The sequence below is a fragment of the Centruroides vittatus genome, unplaced genomic scaffold, assembly GCF_030686945.1.
Source record: "Centruroides vittatus isolate TY-2023 unplaced genomic scaffold, ASM3068694v2 contig_134, whole genome shotgun sequence".
Taxonomy (NCBI): Eukaryota; Metazoa; Arthropoda; class Arachnida; order Scorpiones; family Buthidae; genus Centruroides; species Centruroides vittatus.
The window spans coordinates 201,639-220,238 of NW_027120852.1; the positions used below are offsets into that span (position 1 = coordinate 201,639).

The following is an 18,600-nucleotide window of genomic DNA, read 5'->3' on the forward strand; positions in this document are numbered from 1 at the left end:
ATACTCGCACAGATTATAGATAGTTCGCCATCTCTCCTTTTTTTTTTTAACTTTTTCCGCCCTGTGGGCACTAAGAGGGCCTCTTTTAGTAGACCCATTATGGATTCGGCCAGGCCCACAATGGGGCTCCGGGTGGTGAGGGACGGGGCCCGACATATCCGAACGGACCACCCCCCGAAAAATTCCTGGGGACTATTCGACCCGTTCGGATTCGATCCCGGGTCCCCCAGAGCGGTAGGCTGCCACCTTGACCGCTCGGCCATCCGGCCGCCATCTCTCCTTCCCGGCTTTTGGTTTATTGTTATACTCCGACGTACACGAGATAGAAGAAGCAATAAATATCTTTATAATTGTGAATATTTTATATTTTATTATTGTCCCGGACGTTGTATCAATTACATTTTAGTTTTAAATATTTTCTATTCTAAGTGCATCTAATTAAATTTATATTTAAAAATACGGCAACGTCAAAATCTATAAATTCGATTTAAGTGTTGCCAGCCAAACTGTAATAATTCTATAAAATTTTATCACGTAACAAGTTGTTTTTTCGATTTGTTATTTTTCTTCCGAATCGAATCGATAATTTGGAGGTTTGTGAAAACAATATCAAAGTACAGTATAGAAATTTATAATAGTAACGTCTGGTTCTTTGATGGTAGAGATGGATGTGTGGAAAAATATCGTAAAAGATATCCTTTCCGAGATCAAGAGTCGCGTGCCGGATTATGACGATTCCTTACTTTTGGGTCCTCGCGATACGAACGAAGCCAATCCATCGGGCTATCTTCGGGTAAATTGGTTTTTTTTTTTTTTTGGTGTGTGTGTGTGTGTGTCTGTAAAAAGTGTCAGTTTCTTACCTTTTACTCGCAGGATTTGTTGGGAATGGCGAAAATGTTAGTAATGAAAATTCCGAAGGATGGGACGGACGAGAAATCGGATAAAATCGGTAGGTTAATAAATAATTTTCTATTTCGCTTTCTCTACCCGAGACAAATAAGAGTAATTTTAAGTGACGTAAGCGATTATAAACGTTTATATTGAAAATAATCATAAGAAAGTAAAGAATAACTTACGAATTTCAATAGTCGTGCCGAGTGAGGAATCCCGTTTTAGTTGCTCTTTCCCCGATACAGCAAGTTTTGTGTCCGTCGTCCAGATGCGCAATAAGGCATCATCCGTAACTGCTTGATTTTTAGACAATATTAGAATTACGAAAGATTTGCTTCTTCTGATGCGACACCCCACGAATTTTCACTACATACACAAGGGAGAAGCGAATCTTGTTGTTGTGACAAAATTTTCATCTTCGGTGCTTTGGAGTGTCCACGAAGACTAGCTCAAACGTCTGAACACGCGCCTCCAACATGGCGGACACATTGAATACAGCTCGCAACCATTTTGTAGACAATTTGCATGCGAATAACTCCTAAACGAATAAAATTAAGGTAAAATCGGATCTTTTGGGATAAATTTTAGGTTCAATTCATATACGACACGTCCTCTTCCCATTGAAAATTGTGAGCTGCATTCAAAGTAGCGGTTACGAACGTAACCCTAACAAACTTCAATCCCTCTTTAAAGTGATATAAGCTTAACGTTTTCTGCGCCTGTATTGAAGTTTTAATTGCTTACATCATTTGTAACAATGTGCATCGATAAAAACATAAAAAGAGGTAAATGAATTTTACGGTAGGTGAGCTTCGAAAACAATTACAACTGTATCAACTACGTTGCAATAGTTTAAATGGACTCATCCGAAAGCTGCAAGAGCAATGCACGAATCAAAGCGAAGTGGTGACGTCTTGCATTGGTAATTTCGTAATATGCCTTATACTTCTGTTCTAAGAAGAATTCGTAATGATTTTTAAAATAATGCAATTCGCAGATTTTATTATTCGAATGAGACATACCGGAGACAAATTTCTGGAAGAGATGATATTCAAGTACGAAGAAGAGAAGACAAAGAAAGAAGAAGCGGAGGTAAGCGCCTGTTCAATTATGCAAAACACGAGAAAGGACTACAATCGACATTCATGTATAACACTGCACGACTAATGCTTCCGAAAACTAAACAAACAAACATATTATAAATCACCTGTGTCACCCAGCACCGACGTACGAAAGGACCATTGCGCGGTCCGACCGGAAATCGAGGACGGGCATGATATATCCGGAAGTGTACCCATTTGAAAGTCTACAACGGGTTCTTACTCTGTGTATTTTCAGTTTTTCCCACGGGGTCCAACATCCACACCATCTCGACTTTCAAATACGTATTACAATTTGTAGTTGTATCTTTACAGAAAGAATTGATGAAAATGGAAAGTGCTTACACTTCGACACTTCAGATACTTTCAGAAATATCAGACATGGCCAAGAAGTTGCGCGCTCGCTTTGTCGAAAATAGAAGCTCAAGAATAGAAGAATTGGAGGAATTCGATAAAAAAGACGAAGAAAAAAACGGTTGACGAGACGTTACTATGAAAAATATAAATTTTTTACGTATATAAAGTTATAAACTTTTCTTCCTATAGACGACCCTCCGTGTTCGATATCCGAATACACCACCATAATCGATCGTATGACGTATACTAAATTAGAGCCACTTCGAATCGGTAAGTTGTAATAGAAACAATAAAACGGGCACGTTCCAGGAATTTTTATTTGAAATTTTGAATATTTCGTGCAGGCATCGATTGCGGGGAGTAGAAAAACCAGGACCTTTTGCCTTCTACTGGACTTTTAATATTTCCACTGGCAAATTTATTCAAAATCTCCGAAAAACAACAGATTTATTCAAAATTAATTTTCATATAAATTTCAATAAATAAATATTAATAGCCAACTATTTCTTTAAAATCGCATAAATTCTCGCATGCCATAGTAGCCAAATGGCCGCGCGACAAGACGTTTGCATACTCTGCAGGAAAATCTGGATTCGAATTTGGTTTCCACGTATTAAATTTGAAAAATTTTATCGAAATGTTTAAACTTTTTACAGAGTTCGTACAATAAATGGACAGAACAATCGCCTATGCCAATCACTCCAACTCAAGTAGCGCTCGCAACCCATAATGGGTAACTAAATAGCATTAAATATCTACGGCTGTAGAGTGAATCGTGTTTATTGACGTGAAGTGGCTATTTTTTGCCAGTCAAAGCGGGACGCTTTTGGCACGTGCCAATTTCGAGTAGAATACAATCTCGGTAATCCGACATACGGATAGGTGTCGAATTAATGTAAGCTTTTCTATTCCAGTACATTTGTATTAAAGTTATTTTTATCCGTTCAACTTGGCTCCCCGAGATTAAATCTTGAGTACACAACTGGTTCCATTTATGAAGTTATCACTTTTAATTTCCTTTATTACTCGTGTTTTTCTGCAGATAAATATAAGATTATACTAGAACAAATAAATAAAGCTAAGGTTGTGCTTCTATTCTCTGTAATACGAATTGCCCTATGCAGTTACCATCACGCGATAGCAAAGGCAGCTTTGGCAGTATCACAAGATATATTGAATTATTAGTCGAGTTGTAAAGTTGTGATGTGAATGTAGGAGCAATTCCGTCCCTCGATGCATCATTCGATCGACCGGCAAGGCACATTATACCATGTATTCGTGCAGAATCGGCAAATTGAGAGCGTCCAAAGCCTCCTTTGTGACAGACATTCTAAGAATTTGGCAAATTTTCCAACGGCCATTACAATGCCATATCTTTTTGTAAATAGATACAGAAACTACCATAAAAGAATGTAGGATATTTGCTTATAATGTATAGCATCACAAAGAAGGTTTGGCTATTGCTTTTGTCGATTCCTCCAAAAATTAGTTTGTGGCTGGCTCTTCTAGTAACCTCCCCTGGTATTAAAAGTTATCTGTGTCGATACAAATTGATGTTGTAGTCAGTGTTAGCTAATGGAAAACGATAGAAAGACGCTATTTTTTGAAAAGGAAAAAACAGGGAGCACAAAATCATTGGGAAGAACAATATTGCCAATAGGTAAAGTGAAAGAAGCTTGTTTGATATTCTATACAGAAATTATCAAGAAATCTTAAAAGATAAAAAAAAATTGAATTCGGAAATAAATTTGCAAATTCAACAACTTTATAAATTTATTCTAAAATTATTTAATTTACTGTAATAGAAATGTATGGTCTTTTAAACAGCAATAAATAACTATTTATACAGTATTTCTATTCGTTTTCCTTTAATTTCTTGGATTCGAATCTTTTGTAAATGGAATAGAGGGCGCCGAGGGTGAGACAGGCCACCACCGTTCCCTGCGCGGTCACTCGAAGTTGCATCAGGTATACGGAAGTAGTCATCTTGCCCCGTCTTCTGTAGTTGTAGATGCCGTACAGACAGGCCAGAGTGCATCCCGCCAGACCTGAAAATAGAAATCACATTTTGTCAATTTTATTTATTGTGCATCTCCCAAATGCATGTTGAAATAACATTGATATTGTATAAAAGTAATAATAGCTGTGTATTAGCATATTTTTCAGAAATCGTTTCCAAACAATACATACCGAGAATATCAGACTTTAGATTTAATTAAATCTGAGCAAAACATTTGAGTCGAACGCAACGAAAGTATTAGGCCATTCCTAAAGAATTCCTATAAGTTACACCTTACATCTCAGAGATGGGTTTAGAAATAAGTCAGTAAAATATACTACTACATAGGTTTACAAAATTCTATAACCAACAAAGATTTAATTTTTAAAAGAAAATTCATATTTTACAAATATTTTTAAAAGATAGAGAAATTAAAATTCTTTAAAACTACCGAACAATTTATAAAATGTTGCCAGAACGTTTAAGAAGTTTACACAAATCCATAAATTTGAATAGATCAGGATGAAGAGAAAGCAGATGAAATTTAGATGCCATATTAGCCTAAGAAAAATGAAAGGAGAAATGACCCAGAAATACAGACACCAACAAAATTATATTTACAGATCCACTGAATGAAGGATACTTTAACTGGTCTAAAAAAAATAATGCAATGTTTCCATGTATTTAGAATAAACCACCACATAAAACTAAAAAATTATGGAAATACTTTTTTGGGTATTAATTAATGGGACGTAGATCTGTTTGTTAGCATCGACGATAAGATTTATCACCATCTGCAGACTCAAATATATCCAAAATTACTGTAATTTTGGGTGCACAACTCATGCTGGTGTATACCATGCAAAAAATTGAGAGAACATAAATAAAACCCTCCTATAAGATATGCATATAAAAGACTTGAAATTGCTTCTTGCAATGCCAAAAACTAAGAAAAATACTAACACTGTCTATCAGTGTTATTATTTTACTTGAAATATTATTACAAATACTTTTGACGAATTACAGATAAATTTGTTTGCATTTCTCAACGTTTTGAGGTCCCCAGAGTCCAAAAATGTGAAATATCTTGAGGTCATTTTTTGATCAATTGCCAAATTTTCTCTCATATATAATAGCCAGGAAAGTAAAAATTGGACGACGATTTAATAGTAAATAAGACTACCGTATCATCAAAATACCGCCAAAAATAAAGAAAACTGTAAAACTGGGTACAAGTATCAATCATCACATATATTAGAATATTAGACATATAAAACATCCAAATCTCAACAACGGAGGAAAAAACATCAAACAAGAACTAGTGCAAGACATAAAATGTATAAACAGATTGATAAAAATGGAAAGACATTAATTACATCAAATAAAAATAGGAAAAATATAACAAAGAATGTGGCACTGCTTATAGAATAAAATGTATTTGTAAACAGCCAAAATTTTATTTTCAAGAAACTGGAAGAACATTTGGTAAAAGATGAAAAGACACCAGGAAACTGTAAGGCTTAAGAATACAGAATTGCCGCAGTATCAATACCGTCAAGAAGAAAAATTTAATATACATAAAAATAGATATAAAACATTACCTAGTAAAAAAAGTATGTTTAAACAAAACATAAAAGCATTTTTCCATAATAAATGGAAATAATGGAGTAAAGGTAGACAGAATACGGAGTGACGACATTGATAATAGCAGACTTAGGTAATCATCTATAGCAGATAATGTAGAAGCAAAATATTTACAAGTGCACAAAAAACGTTTGGGTTGACCGTAACAGAAATTTCAAACTTTTTCTGAGAAAAATGTACACTAATTTCATAAAAATATCATAATTTAATATCGACGTAAGAATCCGTTTCTTTCTTAAAAGCAAGGTAAAAAATAAAGCAGTGTCATTAACAAACGTAATAATTTGTTTGTACAAACCAGTACTAGATATGTTAACGTCAGTCATTTAATTATAAGTGTAATGCATTTTGTGTGTTATTTACACAAACTTTTTATTTTATAGTCCCAAGGAGAGCAAGTGTTGGGCTGGAAATGCATTATTAAGAAAGTTTTTAAGAGCCGTCTTCCAAGTAATCGGTCCGAAGAGAACTATGCTCTAGTGTTTCTCGTATTAGATTAATTTAATTGTTACAACAAAATACTTAATTCAATTGCAGCCAATATAATAATGTGAACAAATTATTTGAATTTACATAATATACGTATTGATGAATTTCAATTTTTCCCCCCTGGAGGGAGGCAGTTAGACACTAACTGCCTTATACAACTAACTAATGATTACAATAATTTTTGAATTAAACTTAATTATTATTTTGAATTAAATTTCAATAATTATTAAATAAAATTAACAAATTCAAAACTAAAGATAGTTTAAAAAATAATTCAAAAAAGTAATTATAATATAAAATCCATTTTATATTAATTAAAATAGCATTCATATTAAATTTTATATACTACATCTTTTAATCATGTCCACAAAGACAATAGCTTAGTATGGGGGTATATGCACACAAGTGTGCGCTTGCACGTTGTCTTTTCTAATGCACGTTTGACGATGCCTCGTGTACGGTACCGAGCCTTAATGGGAAGTTGCTACCGAAAATTCCTCCGAAATACCAAGAATTTCACCACCGTACTCGCCACCTAGTAATTCGACCGCAGAAGGATTTGAAACTATCCAATTACGTAAATTAAGTATAAAAATAAATACGACCGTTTTTATTTTGAGACTAATTTCCTTCGTCCAGTAGTATTAATAAAAAAAATTAAACAGACGATTTTATTATTGATATTAAAATTATTTCTTTAAACTTTTTTAATTGTAAAGAATTATTGTAAAAAAATTTAATTGTTTTTGACTTCTTATATCTTGTGTTGAATGAACATTAATCTATCTTAATTGCAAGTTGCACATACAATAATATGCTTTCAGAGGGAGAGAGAAATGAAGAGAGAAGTTACCGGTCAAATCCAAGTTGGATGGAAGAACTAGAAACATGCCAGGAGTTGTTCGTGACAAGAGGATAGGGTAAAAAAAACTACAGTAAGACTGATATTTGTACAAGGTGCACAAACTTTACCTCGAGCCTCAAAACACACAATCAGCAGCAGGACGAGCGTTGCAAAAATGAAAATACCGAAATGGATACACAGAATGAGGAGGATGAACTAAATTACAAAATGAACATTTAAGAGGAACAATAAAGCTAACAGACTTTGCTGGAAAAAAGTGAAACACAAGACTGACATGATACTAGATGCATTATGACAAAATGTGAAGTCTGATTATAATGGAGCCTGGAAGCAACTGAGAAAAAACAATGACCCCATATAAAAAGAGAATATGTAAGCTATAAAAAGAATTTAACAAAATCAAGTTTATGCTCTTACAACCCAATTGGTTCCAAGAAAACAATATTTAGAAGGGATCACTTAAAATATTAATTCACGGTAATCGTTTAAAGTAGAAAAATTTTTACAGATATCCGCAAGAGAGAAACAAGCGGTCAAATTTTGACGAAAGGGCAATTATGAAAATATGAAATCGAGCAAACCGGAAATACGAAAATGTTAAGCGAGATTAAACTTACAGTCAAACTACCAAATGTAGATAGCAACATAAGCAAAACTCCAACTGGTTGGTACTCCATACAGCTATTGTAATGCAATTTCACTCTTGTATGTTTCTGTAGTGGGCATTTTGAATATCATACTTAATTGTAGTAGAATTTGATTCTTGTTTGAATGATTATGTTAATTTTCTATTGGCTTTTAATATGCCTTAAACCTAAACTTAGCATAACCACAAATGACTTTAAGGTGACTTTTTTCATTTCATTTTTTATTGACTCAAATATGCATTTCACATTATTATATAGTATTGAATTAACAGTTAAAAATTTCACATCTTTTTTTGTATAAAACAGGTAGAATATGCATAAAAATTTTAACTTTAGGTTGGATTCCATAACAGAAGTTCTATTATTCCCTTAACGTACGAAACAGTTTTCACAATTTTCTAATACTTCCAACAACTGAACTCACAAAATGTTTTACCCCAATATCCATTTCACTGACAACTGCTTATCTGAAATATTTTTGAGTCTAGCTTGAGTTTTTGAAAAGAAAGAAAAAAAAATCAAATATATTCAATTAAAAATATAACTCGTTTGCTTTCTAATTATCATCTATTTAATTACTTTTAATTAGAAAATATATAACTTTCAATTATAGAAAACTGTGCTGTAATAATTCTTTGTTCTTCTAGAATAGGGGTCGGCAAACTATGGCCTGCGGGAACGATAGGAATTACTAACTCAGAAGTCCGGCGTGACGAAATATTGTCTCAAAAGAATTAGTTTCATTCTTCACATTAGTACAAATTTTCATGATTCTATAGTAAGTTCAGTAACAACGTTTTTATTTGTTTTTAAGTATCAGCAATAATGTGTATAAATATTAGATATGTAAAAATATTACTTCCTAATAAAATGATCTGATGCAACAATTTAAATTTTTATATGTATTTTTTAAATCTATTTCAAACTTTTCAGTCAAGTTTCCATATCAAATTTTATAAATGTAGAAATCAATGCTATTATAAACAATTACCAATATAATACATCTCAAAGCCGGATGATATATTAATAAACCAACAAATGCCTAAAGAATCGGGCTATTATACGGCTATAATTAAATAATAAATACAAATGAATTTGGTATAGAGGTAAGCATTAGGCGCCATCTCTTATCTAAATTAATAATTATAATTTGATAATTTAATAAATAATTTAGAACATTCTGGAAGAATAAAGCTGACCCGGGGTGGGGCTTGAACCCGCAGCCTCCGATTGCCTGCGGAGCGCTATCAATTTTCTAAATTAATTATAAAAATTATAATTATTAATTTAGATAAGAGATGGCGCCTAACGCTTACCTCTATACCAAATTCATTTATATTTATTATTTAATTATAGCCATATAACAGCCCGGTTATTTAGGCATTTGTTAGTTTATTAAACAATTACCATTTATATTTAACATTTTACTGACCGCAATAAAGTTGTGCATCTAACAATATTTATTGCAGACAGGTTTAAATTCAAAGAACAAGTATTATTACAATTTAAATCAAATTTGAATCTCAAAATGTATTCAACTGCCAACAGGTTTCAAATAAAATTCCCCAAACAACAAGTAAACTTAGTAAATTTATTTATTTCAATAAATTTTCCGTTACTGGTTTTGTTCTGTTGATTTTCAAAAAGTAAAAAGCTATAGGCTTTATTTTTCTTTCTTCGGTAACACATCACACAAGGAGCATTTGTTGATATTGATTTTATTGGAGGAAATTCATTTCGGGTCTTAGTGACCCCTTTTCTTTTTGTAAAGTCTAAGAACTGAAGAGGGGTCACTAAGACCCAAAATGCATTTCCTCCAATAAAATCAATATCAGCAAATGCTCCTTGTGTTACTGAAGAAAGAAAAAAAGCCCATAGCTTTTAATTCCTTAACATCAAATTTATTTATAATTTTTAGAATATAATGGAAGAAACTTATACCATAAAATTAGCATGTAGAATCTGAGGGAACCCTACCCCCACCAGGCACATCTCTCCTGTGGTGGGTGAAGGAAGCCCAAATTGTTTGATCTGAGTAAAGAACTGAATAAAAGTGTTAGAGCAGGCAAAGGAAAAAAATTTCTATTTCTTCCCAGTATATGAATTACACCAACAAAAATTTGTATGATAGTGCTGACACTTATAGCAATGGTGTAAGGGACCTTTGCTGACAGGGAAAGTAATGTGGCTTCCAAGTTGTCACCATGAAAAACCCCCAAAGAATAGGACAGAAGTTGAGAATCGACACGTGGAATGTTAGAATTATGCTAAGATTGGAAAACTGGAAAACTTAGATGAAAATGAAGAGAAAGAGATTGGATTTAGTGTAGATATAAGTGAAGTAAAGTATGAAGGATCAAGAGATTTATATAGTGATAAGTTGAGAGTAATCTATTGTGGAAATGTGAGGAAGGAATGGCATGGCAACTGTTCTTGGTAAGAAAATAAAGGATAAGGTTGAGGGAGGGTATAGACTGTGAATAATAGGATCATGGTGGTGAAAATAAAGGTCAAAAAGTTGCTGTTCATTCATGTGTATATGCCAACAAGTGACAATCCAGATGATTAGAAGAAATGTATGCTCAGATTAATAAAATTATGCAAAGAGAAAGAAGAGAATGGTTGTGTTACAATAATGGGCAATATAAATGCTGTGTTTGATGATGATGATTATAGGTGATTATGGATATTGATGATAGAATGAAAGAGAAGAAAGGCTACTGAACTTCTGCAAAGAGAATACAATTATTATTAACACTTGATTCAAAAACCATAAGAAAAGATACACTTGGAAGGCCTCAGGAGACAAGAAAAGGTTTCAGATTAACTACATTTTGATTGGAATGAAATCTTTAAATAGCATCAAAAGTGCATTTACTCATCCTAAAGCTGAAATAAATTTGGACAAAAATCTAATTATTGTGGAATTGCAGATGTGACTGAAAGGAATTAGTCAAAAATTCAGAAGTAATGGAATATGGGAGAATTTAATGTTAAAAAATATCTTCAATCTGCCTTGCCATTTCGTAAGTTAAATACAGTGGAACCTTGGTATACGTCTGCTTTAGAATACGTCCCGTTTGGACAAAACAAATTTTGCTCAGTATACGACTTAATTCAATTATACCCGCCATCTACAAACAAGTAGCACTATCGGTGTACTAGACAAGACTAGATGTTTGCAATGCCAGGGTTTATAACTTTGTTAAATTTCTTCTGATTTTAATTTGTAAGTAAAACTTTTTATTAATCATGAATTGCAAAAAGGCAAATGAAAAGCAACAGAAAACTAAAAAATGACTAGAATCACAATGGAACTAAAAAAACAGATTGTTGAGAAATACGAAGGTGGCATGGGTGTTCGAGATTTAACTGTTGCATACCGTATTCCGAGAACGACGATATCGACAATGGTGAAAAATAAAGACATTATTAAATCTGCTAACGTGGCGAAAGGGGTTTAATCAATTTCTAAACAGATTATTAGTATTAAGGAGAGTTTGATTTGATATGATTTTGATTTAATGATTTAAATAATATAATACAATATACTGTAACAACTTTAAAAATCTATAATAAAATTTTTTTTTTTATTAATGTGCTCAAACAGTGTTTAAATTATTTTACAACCCCATTAATATATCATATCAAGAGGGTTTTTTTTTTTTACATGAAAACGAATTAATCATTTTTACATTACTTCTTATGGGAAATATTGGTTTGGTATACGTCCTATTCGGTATAAGTCCAAACATCGGGAACGAATTAAGGTCGTATACCGAGTTCCACTGTACTTCAATTAGTAATAATGTAATAAACCAATGGAAAATTTTGAAGGAGGAAATAATCAAGGCAGCTGAAAAGATCTCAGGATCAAAAAATAGTGTAAGGTTAAAAAAAACTTGAATAACTTGATATGATAGAAAAAAATGGAAGAAAGATAAAAATGGAAGTGTAATAATGATAGAAAAAGAAATACAGAGAATTGAAAAATTGCTTTTAAAAGAAAACCAAAGGGGGCAAGAATTAAATGGTTAGATAATGAGTGCAAGGGAAGAGAAATGGAGAGGTATGACATGTATGATAAGGTTAAAAATTGATAATAGAATAATCAGGGCATTTGAAATGTTGATATAGAGAAGAATGTTAAAAATAAGCTGGATTGATAAAATTAATAATTACAAAGTGCCGGAAAGAACTGGAGAAAAAAGATAACTATTGAAGAAAACTGGTTAGGACATATGAGAAAAGACGGAATAATGAAAGAGGTTATCTGTATTAAATGTTTATTTCAGGTAGCTATCATTTAAATTTATCACAAAGGAGCATTTTCTTCCTTTATTAGGACAGCTTCAACTTCTTGACAAACATCAGTCACTGTTCAAATTAAATTCAAACTTTCCAACTGTTTTTGAGGATCAAACAATATTTAAATGCTATTACATATTTTTGTTCTAAATTTGTAAAAAAAAAATACTCCATGCAAGCACAGCATTAACCTCGCTTCTCTGCCACTAAAAATATTAACTTACATCCAAATACTAACTTTACACTCTTACATCAAACTGCCTCACTCATTTTTGTCACGTAAACATCTAATTATATCTTCCCAATTTTTGCAGTACTCCCTTCAATCTTGTATCCAGTTCTATCAAGTCTTGTGCATTAATGATGTTAAGATGCTTTTTTTACTATGTAAATAAAATCATTGTTCTTAATGCCATACCAGCTTCTAAGTATTATTGGCGTTGTTTCCAACTTTCTTCTATTTCTTTCTCTATGGCCCATTGTGTTAAAATTGTGCTGCTCATGGTAATGAATTTGAAATGCTCTTTAACCCAGAGATTCACACAGATCTACAAGTTGATCCTATGAAAAGAAAATTCCTTAATCCCTTTGTCAATCGTAGATTTTCAGCTTTTTCACTTCTTCCATCTTCTCTTTATCCATTCTAATTATCTGTATGATTAAGGGTAATCTTTTAATTACTATTTAGGAGTTATATTTTTTCTCTAATGGTGTTTGTTCACACCCGGTTTATAATAAATATTGTCAGATGAACAACTTTATTAGTCAGTAAAATGTTAAATAGGCCTATAAATGGTAATTGTTCATAATAGCATCAATTTGTAACTTAATAAAATTTGATACAGAAATTTTATGACTGGAGGAGTGCTGCAGACATTCAAAATGCATATCTTAATTATTAAATGTTGTCACATCAGGTCATGTGTTGACCTTGCCTTTTTCTGAAAGAGTAAACAATGTAGAAAATGTGTAACTTAAAAATCAAACACTTGGAAAACAATGAAGAAATATAAAATAAATTTATCTCCTATAAAATATTGTACATCATTGTGTGTGAAATGAATTGGTGAAATCATTTCTTTTGTGTAAGTACATTTATATTCAGTTTTATTTTAAAATGAATCAAGGGAAGAATAGATTAAACAGAATACTCACCTATAACCATAAAAGGTGCATCCTTCGTTTTTCTCGCTAACTTTTGGCCTCCAGATTCCTGATCGTAACTCGAAATATCTTCTAGGGAGTCTTTCATATTACTGGTCTTTTTTTTTTTTTAAAGGAAAACTAAAAATATATGAGTATTAATTTAATGATTCAACTTTTTTAATATTAAATAATCAATATAATGTTAAAAATTTAAGTAAATGCACATTTTATTGATCTTAGTTTCTTCATTAGTAATCTTTACTAATACATAAATGGCAGCAGAATCTAGAACATGCTCATTTAATACACAAGAAAAATTTGCATTGCTTGAGAATATCAAAGCATATTCAGTTTGTGAATAAAAGGAAAATATAAATTTGTATTCTTCATTTTATTTTTGAATTAAATTTTTCTCATTCTTTTTCATTTCAAATGTTTATATTTTGAAATGACAATAATACACTGACACAACAAACATAAGTGATGACAATATCTTTAATTACAATAAACACTACCGCTTAGGGGCAGTCCATAAATTACGTAAGGTATTTTGGGGTGGGTGGGGGGCGAGGCTTTCTTACGATTTCTTACTCGGGTAGGGGCTAATAAATCTCGGCTTACGTAATATTCCTATTTTTTAATCTCATTGAGTGGTGGAATTTTGAATTTGGCGGTTTCTATTAAAAATGCTCGTTGTACTAATGCCATCTCGTGTAACGTGATAGAATAACAACACTAGCAGACTCACGCTCTACACATTTATCATCATGGGAGAAAGGCCATGTGGTGGTTTCTGTGTCTCTCTTTTTTTTTTTATTAGAATAAGTGAACCACTTCTATGGGTGTATAACACTAAGAATACGTAAACTAAAATACATGATACAAAGTAAACATAAAATAAGTATTCAGCTTTCAGTGAAAACTAAAATGTATCACTAGAAATTATAATTAGTCTTTTCTTCAGTATATTCTGAACATAATTGTAAAAAGCATCAAACAATGGCTTCTGAACAAGCTTATCGAGTGGACATGGCCACCCGAAACCAAGCGTAAAGATTTCTAATTTCAGAATAAGTCTATCTTGATCGTAAATTGGACAATGATAGATCATACGGTCGACAATGTCTAGGTTTTCTGTAAGAGGCAGTTTCTGCCCGGTTATACATCGCCAGGTGGTTTCTAAAACTATCATGCTCAGTAAGTAGTTGATCAGTAGTGAATGTTAAATCTCTAAGTAATGATGAGAACCTGCATTCAGCACTAGGAAAACAGTCTTGTTATTCTACCAGTTTTGCTGCTCAACCATTATTCATTCCACTTTTGAATAGCATTGATATGAATATAATTTTTAAGGCTGGTGTAAGGAACTGAGTCCGAACCTTATTTTTTATTTTATTATTATTTCCGTTTTATTATCTTTTTGTTTGGGGTTTATGTTTATTTAGGACGAAGGTTCCCCACCACTCTCTTGTTAGTAATGAAAAATGAAGAAAAAACAACTCACGGAGAAATAAGCGCCATAGGAAAATATCATGCGCACGTGCGCTGCCCGGCGGAAGTAACAGTCCGCAGAAAAAAAATGGGGGGGGAGTCCCCACAATCACTAGTAGAGAAATACTTGATAAACCGTCTTAAACATCCCAGAAAATTATGATAAATATTTTGTAAACGGTTTATAAGCTTTGTCGGAAACTTAAAGCTACCAGAACAAAGTTAATGTTAGCAACTAAGTATGTAAATAAGAGGAGTAACCCAGCTCAAGTGTGACGTCACCTCACAGTATAAAACCCGTACGTTAACCGAAGGAGGAGGGGTGATTTCCAAACCGAGGTGATTTCCAAATCGAGGCGACTGTGAGAGCGAGGTTAATTCGAAAGCGAAGTATTTTCTGATACAAGTGCGGATGATCCAAGGTGCTAAAGAGGAGTTCGATTGACGATATCGAAAGGATTGAGGAAATAGTTTCTTCGTATAGTGAGGTGACGGATAGACGTTTAATTAGTAAGAGATTTTGTTCATAGTTGCTAAGTTTTTGATTTGTCGAATTTCAAAGGGGAATTACTATTAAGTTAAGCTAAGTTTATTGTCGGGTTGACTTGTTGATTTTCGTTAATAAATTTTGTTTGGAATTATTGATATTTGTACGTAGTACGTTCTAGTTGCTAATTAAATATATTTGAACTTTTGATTTGACTTGATATTTATCGTTGTTATTACTAATTTTTCAGTGCACGCTTAAAAGCCCAGGCCTGGCAAACTAATCTCGAATCCGCGTAAAGTACCCGTTAGGTTAACGGAAGTTTTACCGACCGTAATTATAGTCGGTTTCCTAAGATACTAAAAAAAATAGTACTTTACACTGCTACGTGAGAGAGGGATGCGAGTGTAGTCCAGTCAGTGTCCTTTGCAGCCGACTTAGCCTCAAAGTCGGCTTTTTCATTTCCTAGTATGCCAGTATGGCCAGGAACAAATATAAAAGTTATTATATTTACAAGATTTTTAATATGGTGCTGGATATATGTGATTTTATTGCTATTGCAGTTGGGATTTAATAGAGCTTTTATGACAGACTGAAAAATCACTGTAAATGTTGATAGACAGTTTTGTTTGGTAGTGAACTGACCCACTGAACAGCTTGGTAGACAGCATCATCTTCAGCTTGATATATGGGTGGTATAGTACCTTCTAACATATTTTGGGCAAAAATGTCAGTTTGGAGGAAGATAAATACTTGAGCGGACATGAAGGGGGCTTTTGGACTTATCTGTGTAGATATTGGACTTATCTGTGTGTAGATATCTGTAGTCTGCTTGGTTATCCATGGAGGAAGCAGATAACACCAAATGTACCCTGGTGATAACCTTGTTTACAGGGTGATAGTAGCTTAATTGCAATGTGGTAGCATATGAACAGCAGTAGATAGGAGTAGAGACTGTTGTTGAGCCTTGATGTTTGTAGTTCTAATGTAGTAGTTTAGAACCACTCTACAATACATAGTGGCAAAGGAAGTAGCTCTCCTAGTATCAGACAGACATTAGTAGAAACAGTTCTGCAGCACTTTAAAATTCTGATGGCAAACTGTCTTTGAAAGAGTAATTTACTTGCTACTGAATTTTTATTACTTACATGACCCCAGCTAGAGGCAACTTCTGCTATCCGTGCAGACACGTTACCAGTTACGCTACCCGGACCTTCAGTCCGATCGCCTCCTCCAGTATATATAAGCTAACACGACGACCATTACTTGATGTGTCCCCAGCCGGCATTGTAATGGCCGTCGAGTTAGCTTATATATACTGGAGGAGGCGATCGGACTGAAGGTCCGGGTAGCGTAACTGGTAACGTGTCTGCACGGATAGCAGAAGTTGCGGGTTCGAGTCCCGCTTCGGGCCGATTTCTTTTCCTCCAGTTCCAAATTATTAAACTTATTAATTTAATTTAATTATAATTATTAAGTTTAGTAAGAGATGGCGCCTAACGCCAAGCTCTAGTGACAAATTGTCTTATTAATTATTTATTTATTATAGCCGACTCTAGCCCGATAATTTGGCTCTTCTGGATGTAAAGTCTTTAATAAATAATAGTACATATTAATTAACTAATTAATAATTATATACATTGGACCTAAGGTTTTTAGGGTTTCATAAAAAATTTTTTTTTGTTAAAATCTTTCTATAAAATCCCGCATAAATATTATGTAAGATAGGGAAGAGGAGGGGATCAAAGAAAATATTACGGTTTCTTACACGGGGGTGGGTGGGGTCTAGAATGGCCGAAATCGGCCTTACGTAATTTATGGACGGCTCCTTATCATAATTACAGATGTTGTGCAATGTTATCAGAACTCGCAAATCCAAAACATAAGTTAAAATACACTTATTTGCTTTACTGCAGTGATCTGGAAACCCAGACAAACCCATAATAGCTTGCTGAAAAGGCCTCTTAAATGCCTACAGGGTGGATAAAATTTAAAAAATTTGAGATGTCTACAATTCCTAATTTGTACAAGTCAATTAAAAAAACACTAAAATAATGCTACCAGTCTAACTTCACTCCACCTCAAAAAAGTCAAATTAGTTATAGTAACTACCAAATATTCAAACATTCTAATTACATTTTGATTTAAAAGTTAGTTTTCATATAGACTATAAATATTTTCAACATTTAGTTTAATTTAGAACTTAAAATTAGATAGAGTTAGATAACCTAATAAATAGGATTTAACAATATGGAGGGCTTATCACACCGAGGCCAACAGAAATAAGGACCAGATCTTTTACAAAAAAGTTGTGATTATTAAAGACTAACTTTTTTGTAAAAGATCTGGACCTTATTTCTGTCGGCCTCGGTGCGATAAGCCCTCCATATTGTTAAATCCTATTTATTAGGTTATCTAACTATCTAGTTTATAGTCGTGGGCTAAAAGCGTCGTTTATTATTAGAACTTAAAATATTTAATGGTAAACCATAGCTTTCTACAGAATACGAGGCTAGGCACGTGCCCGTATCGGAAACCTGCCACCGCTATTATGAAATATGGGTATCGTAAGATGAAAATAAAGAACAAATTGCATCCTTTTTCCTTTCAACAAAGAAGTTTAGCCATGGTTACTAGATAATCTGGTTTGGGAGCAGAACAGAATTTCCTACCTAGAGCCACTAGAAACGCTGCAATTAGGATCCAGACAGAGTATATACAAAACATATAAAACTAATACATAACTAGACTTCTAAATATAAATTAAGATCTTTCTGGATATATTTAAATTCAGAAAAAGGAACTGTTAAGAATTTTTCCAAAATTGCAAGGGCACGCTCTCTAATAAATGACAAAAAATTATGTTTAATATGACCTAATAGTGCATGATGAATTTTTACTTTTTAAATAAAAAAATTACTTAAAAAATAAAAGCATTAAAATTATTTAAGTCTTCATTACTTTAAAAATGCATGCATTTTACCCCTCACCAATAATAGTTTTCCCCCCTTCTTTTTTTAAATTAATAATTTAATTTCATATAATAAAAGAGTTAATACATATACATTACACTGTTTTATTCTTTAAACCAGACAATAGAACAAAAATTCAAGTTTTTATAACAAATCAAAATTTTATACAAAAACTCTCCTTAACAGATTTGTTGAATTAACTTT

The 18,600-nt window shown here is 32.8% G+C and overlaps 2 protein-coding genes across 4 annotated transcripts in view; one reads left to right on the top strand and one right to left on the bottom strand.

Annotated features, from left to right (window-relative positions):
* The first annotated feature begins 455 nt into the window (after positions 1-455).
* On the top strand, positions 456-2,769 carry LOC136990744 (uncharacterized). Of its 2 annotated transcripts, XM_067289175.1 has the most exons (8): positions 456-593; positions 663-793; positions 874-949; positions 1,697-1,813; positions 1,889-1,983; positions 2,307-2,466; positions 2,538-2,618; positions 2,693-2,769. In XM_067289175.1, the coding sequence occupies exons 2-8, from the start codon at positions 665-667 to the stop codon at positions 2,710-2,712; spliced, it is 678 nt and encodes a 225-aa protein (XP_067145276.1). In that variant the 5' UTR covers positions 456-593; positions 663-664; the 3' UTR covers positions 2,713-2,769. The 2 variants fall into 2 exon arrangements, with proteins under 2 accessions (XP_067145276.1, XP_067145275.1); XM_067289174.1 differs by lacking the exon at positions 456-593 and having other exon boundaries at positions 641-793.
* A 1,326-nt stretch (positions 2,770-4,095) lies between these two features.
* The window catches only part of LOC136990754 (HIG1 domain family member 1A, mitochondrial-like), a 330,009-nt gene continuing 315,504 nt past the window's right edge, over positions 4,096-18,600 (bottom strand). For both annotated transcript variants that reach the window (XM_067289187.1, XM_067289186.1), the window contains exons 2-3: positions 13,456-13,584; positions 4,096-4,396 (exon numbers count right to left, since the gene is read on the bottom strand). In XM_067289187.1, coding sequence (XP_067145288.1) covers positions 4,203-4,396; positions 13,456-13,552 — 291 coding nt within the window. In that variant the 5' untranslated portion in view covers positions 13,553-13,584 and the 3' untranslated portion in view covers positions 4,096-4,202. The remainder of the gene's footprint in view (positions 4,397-13,455; positions 13,585-18,600) is intronic.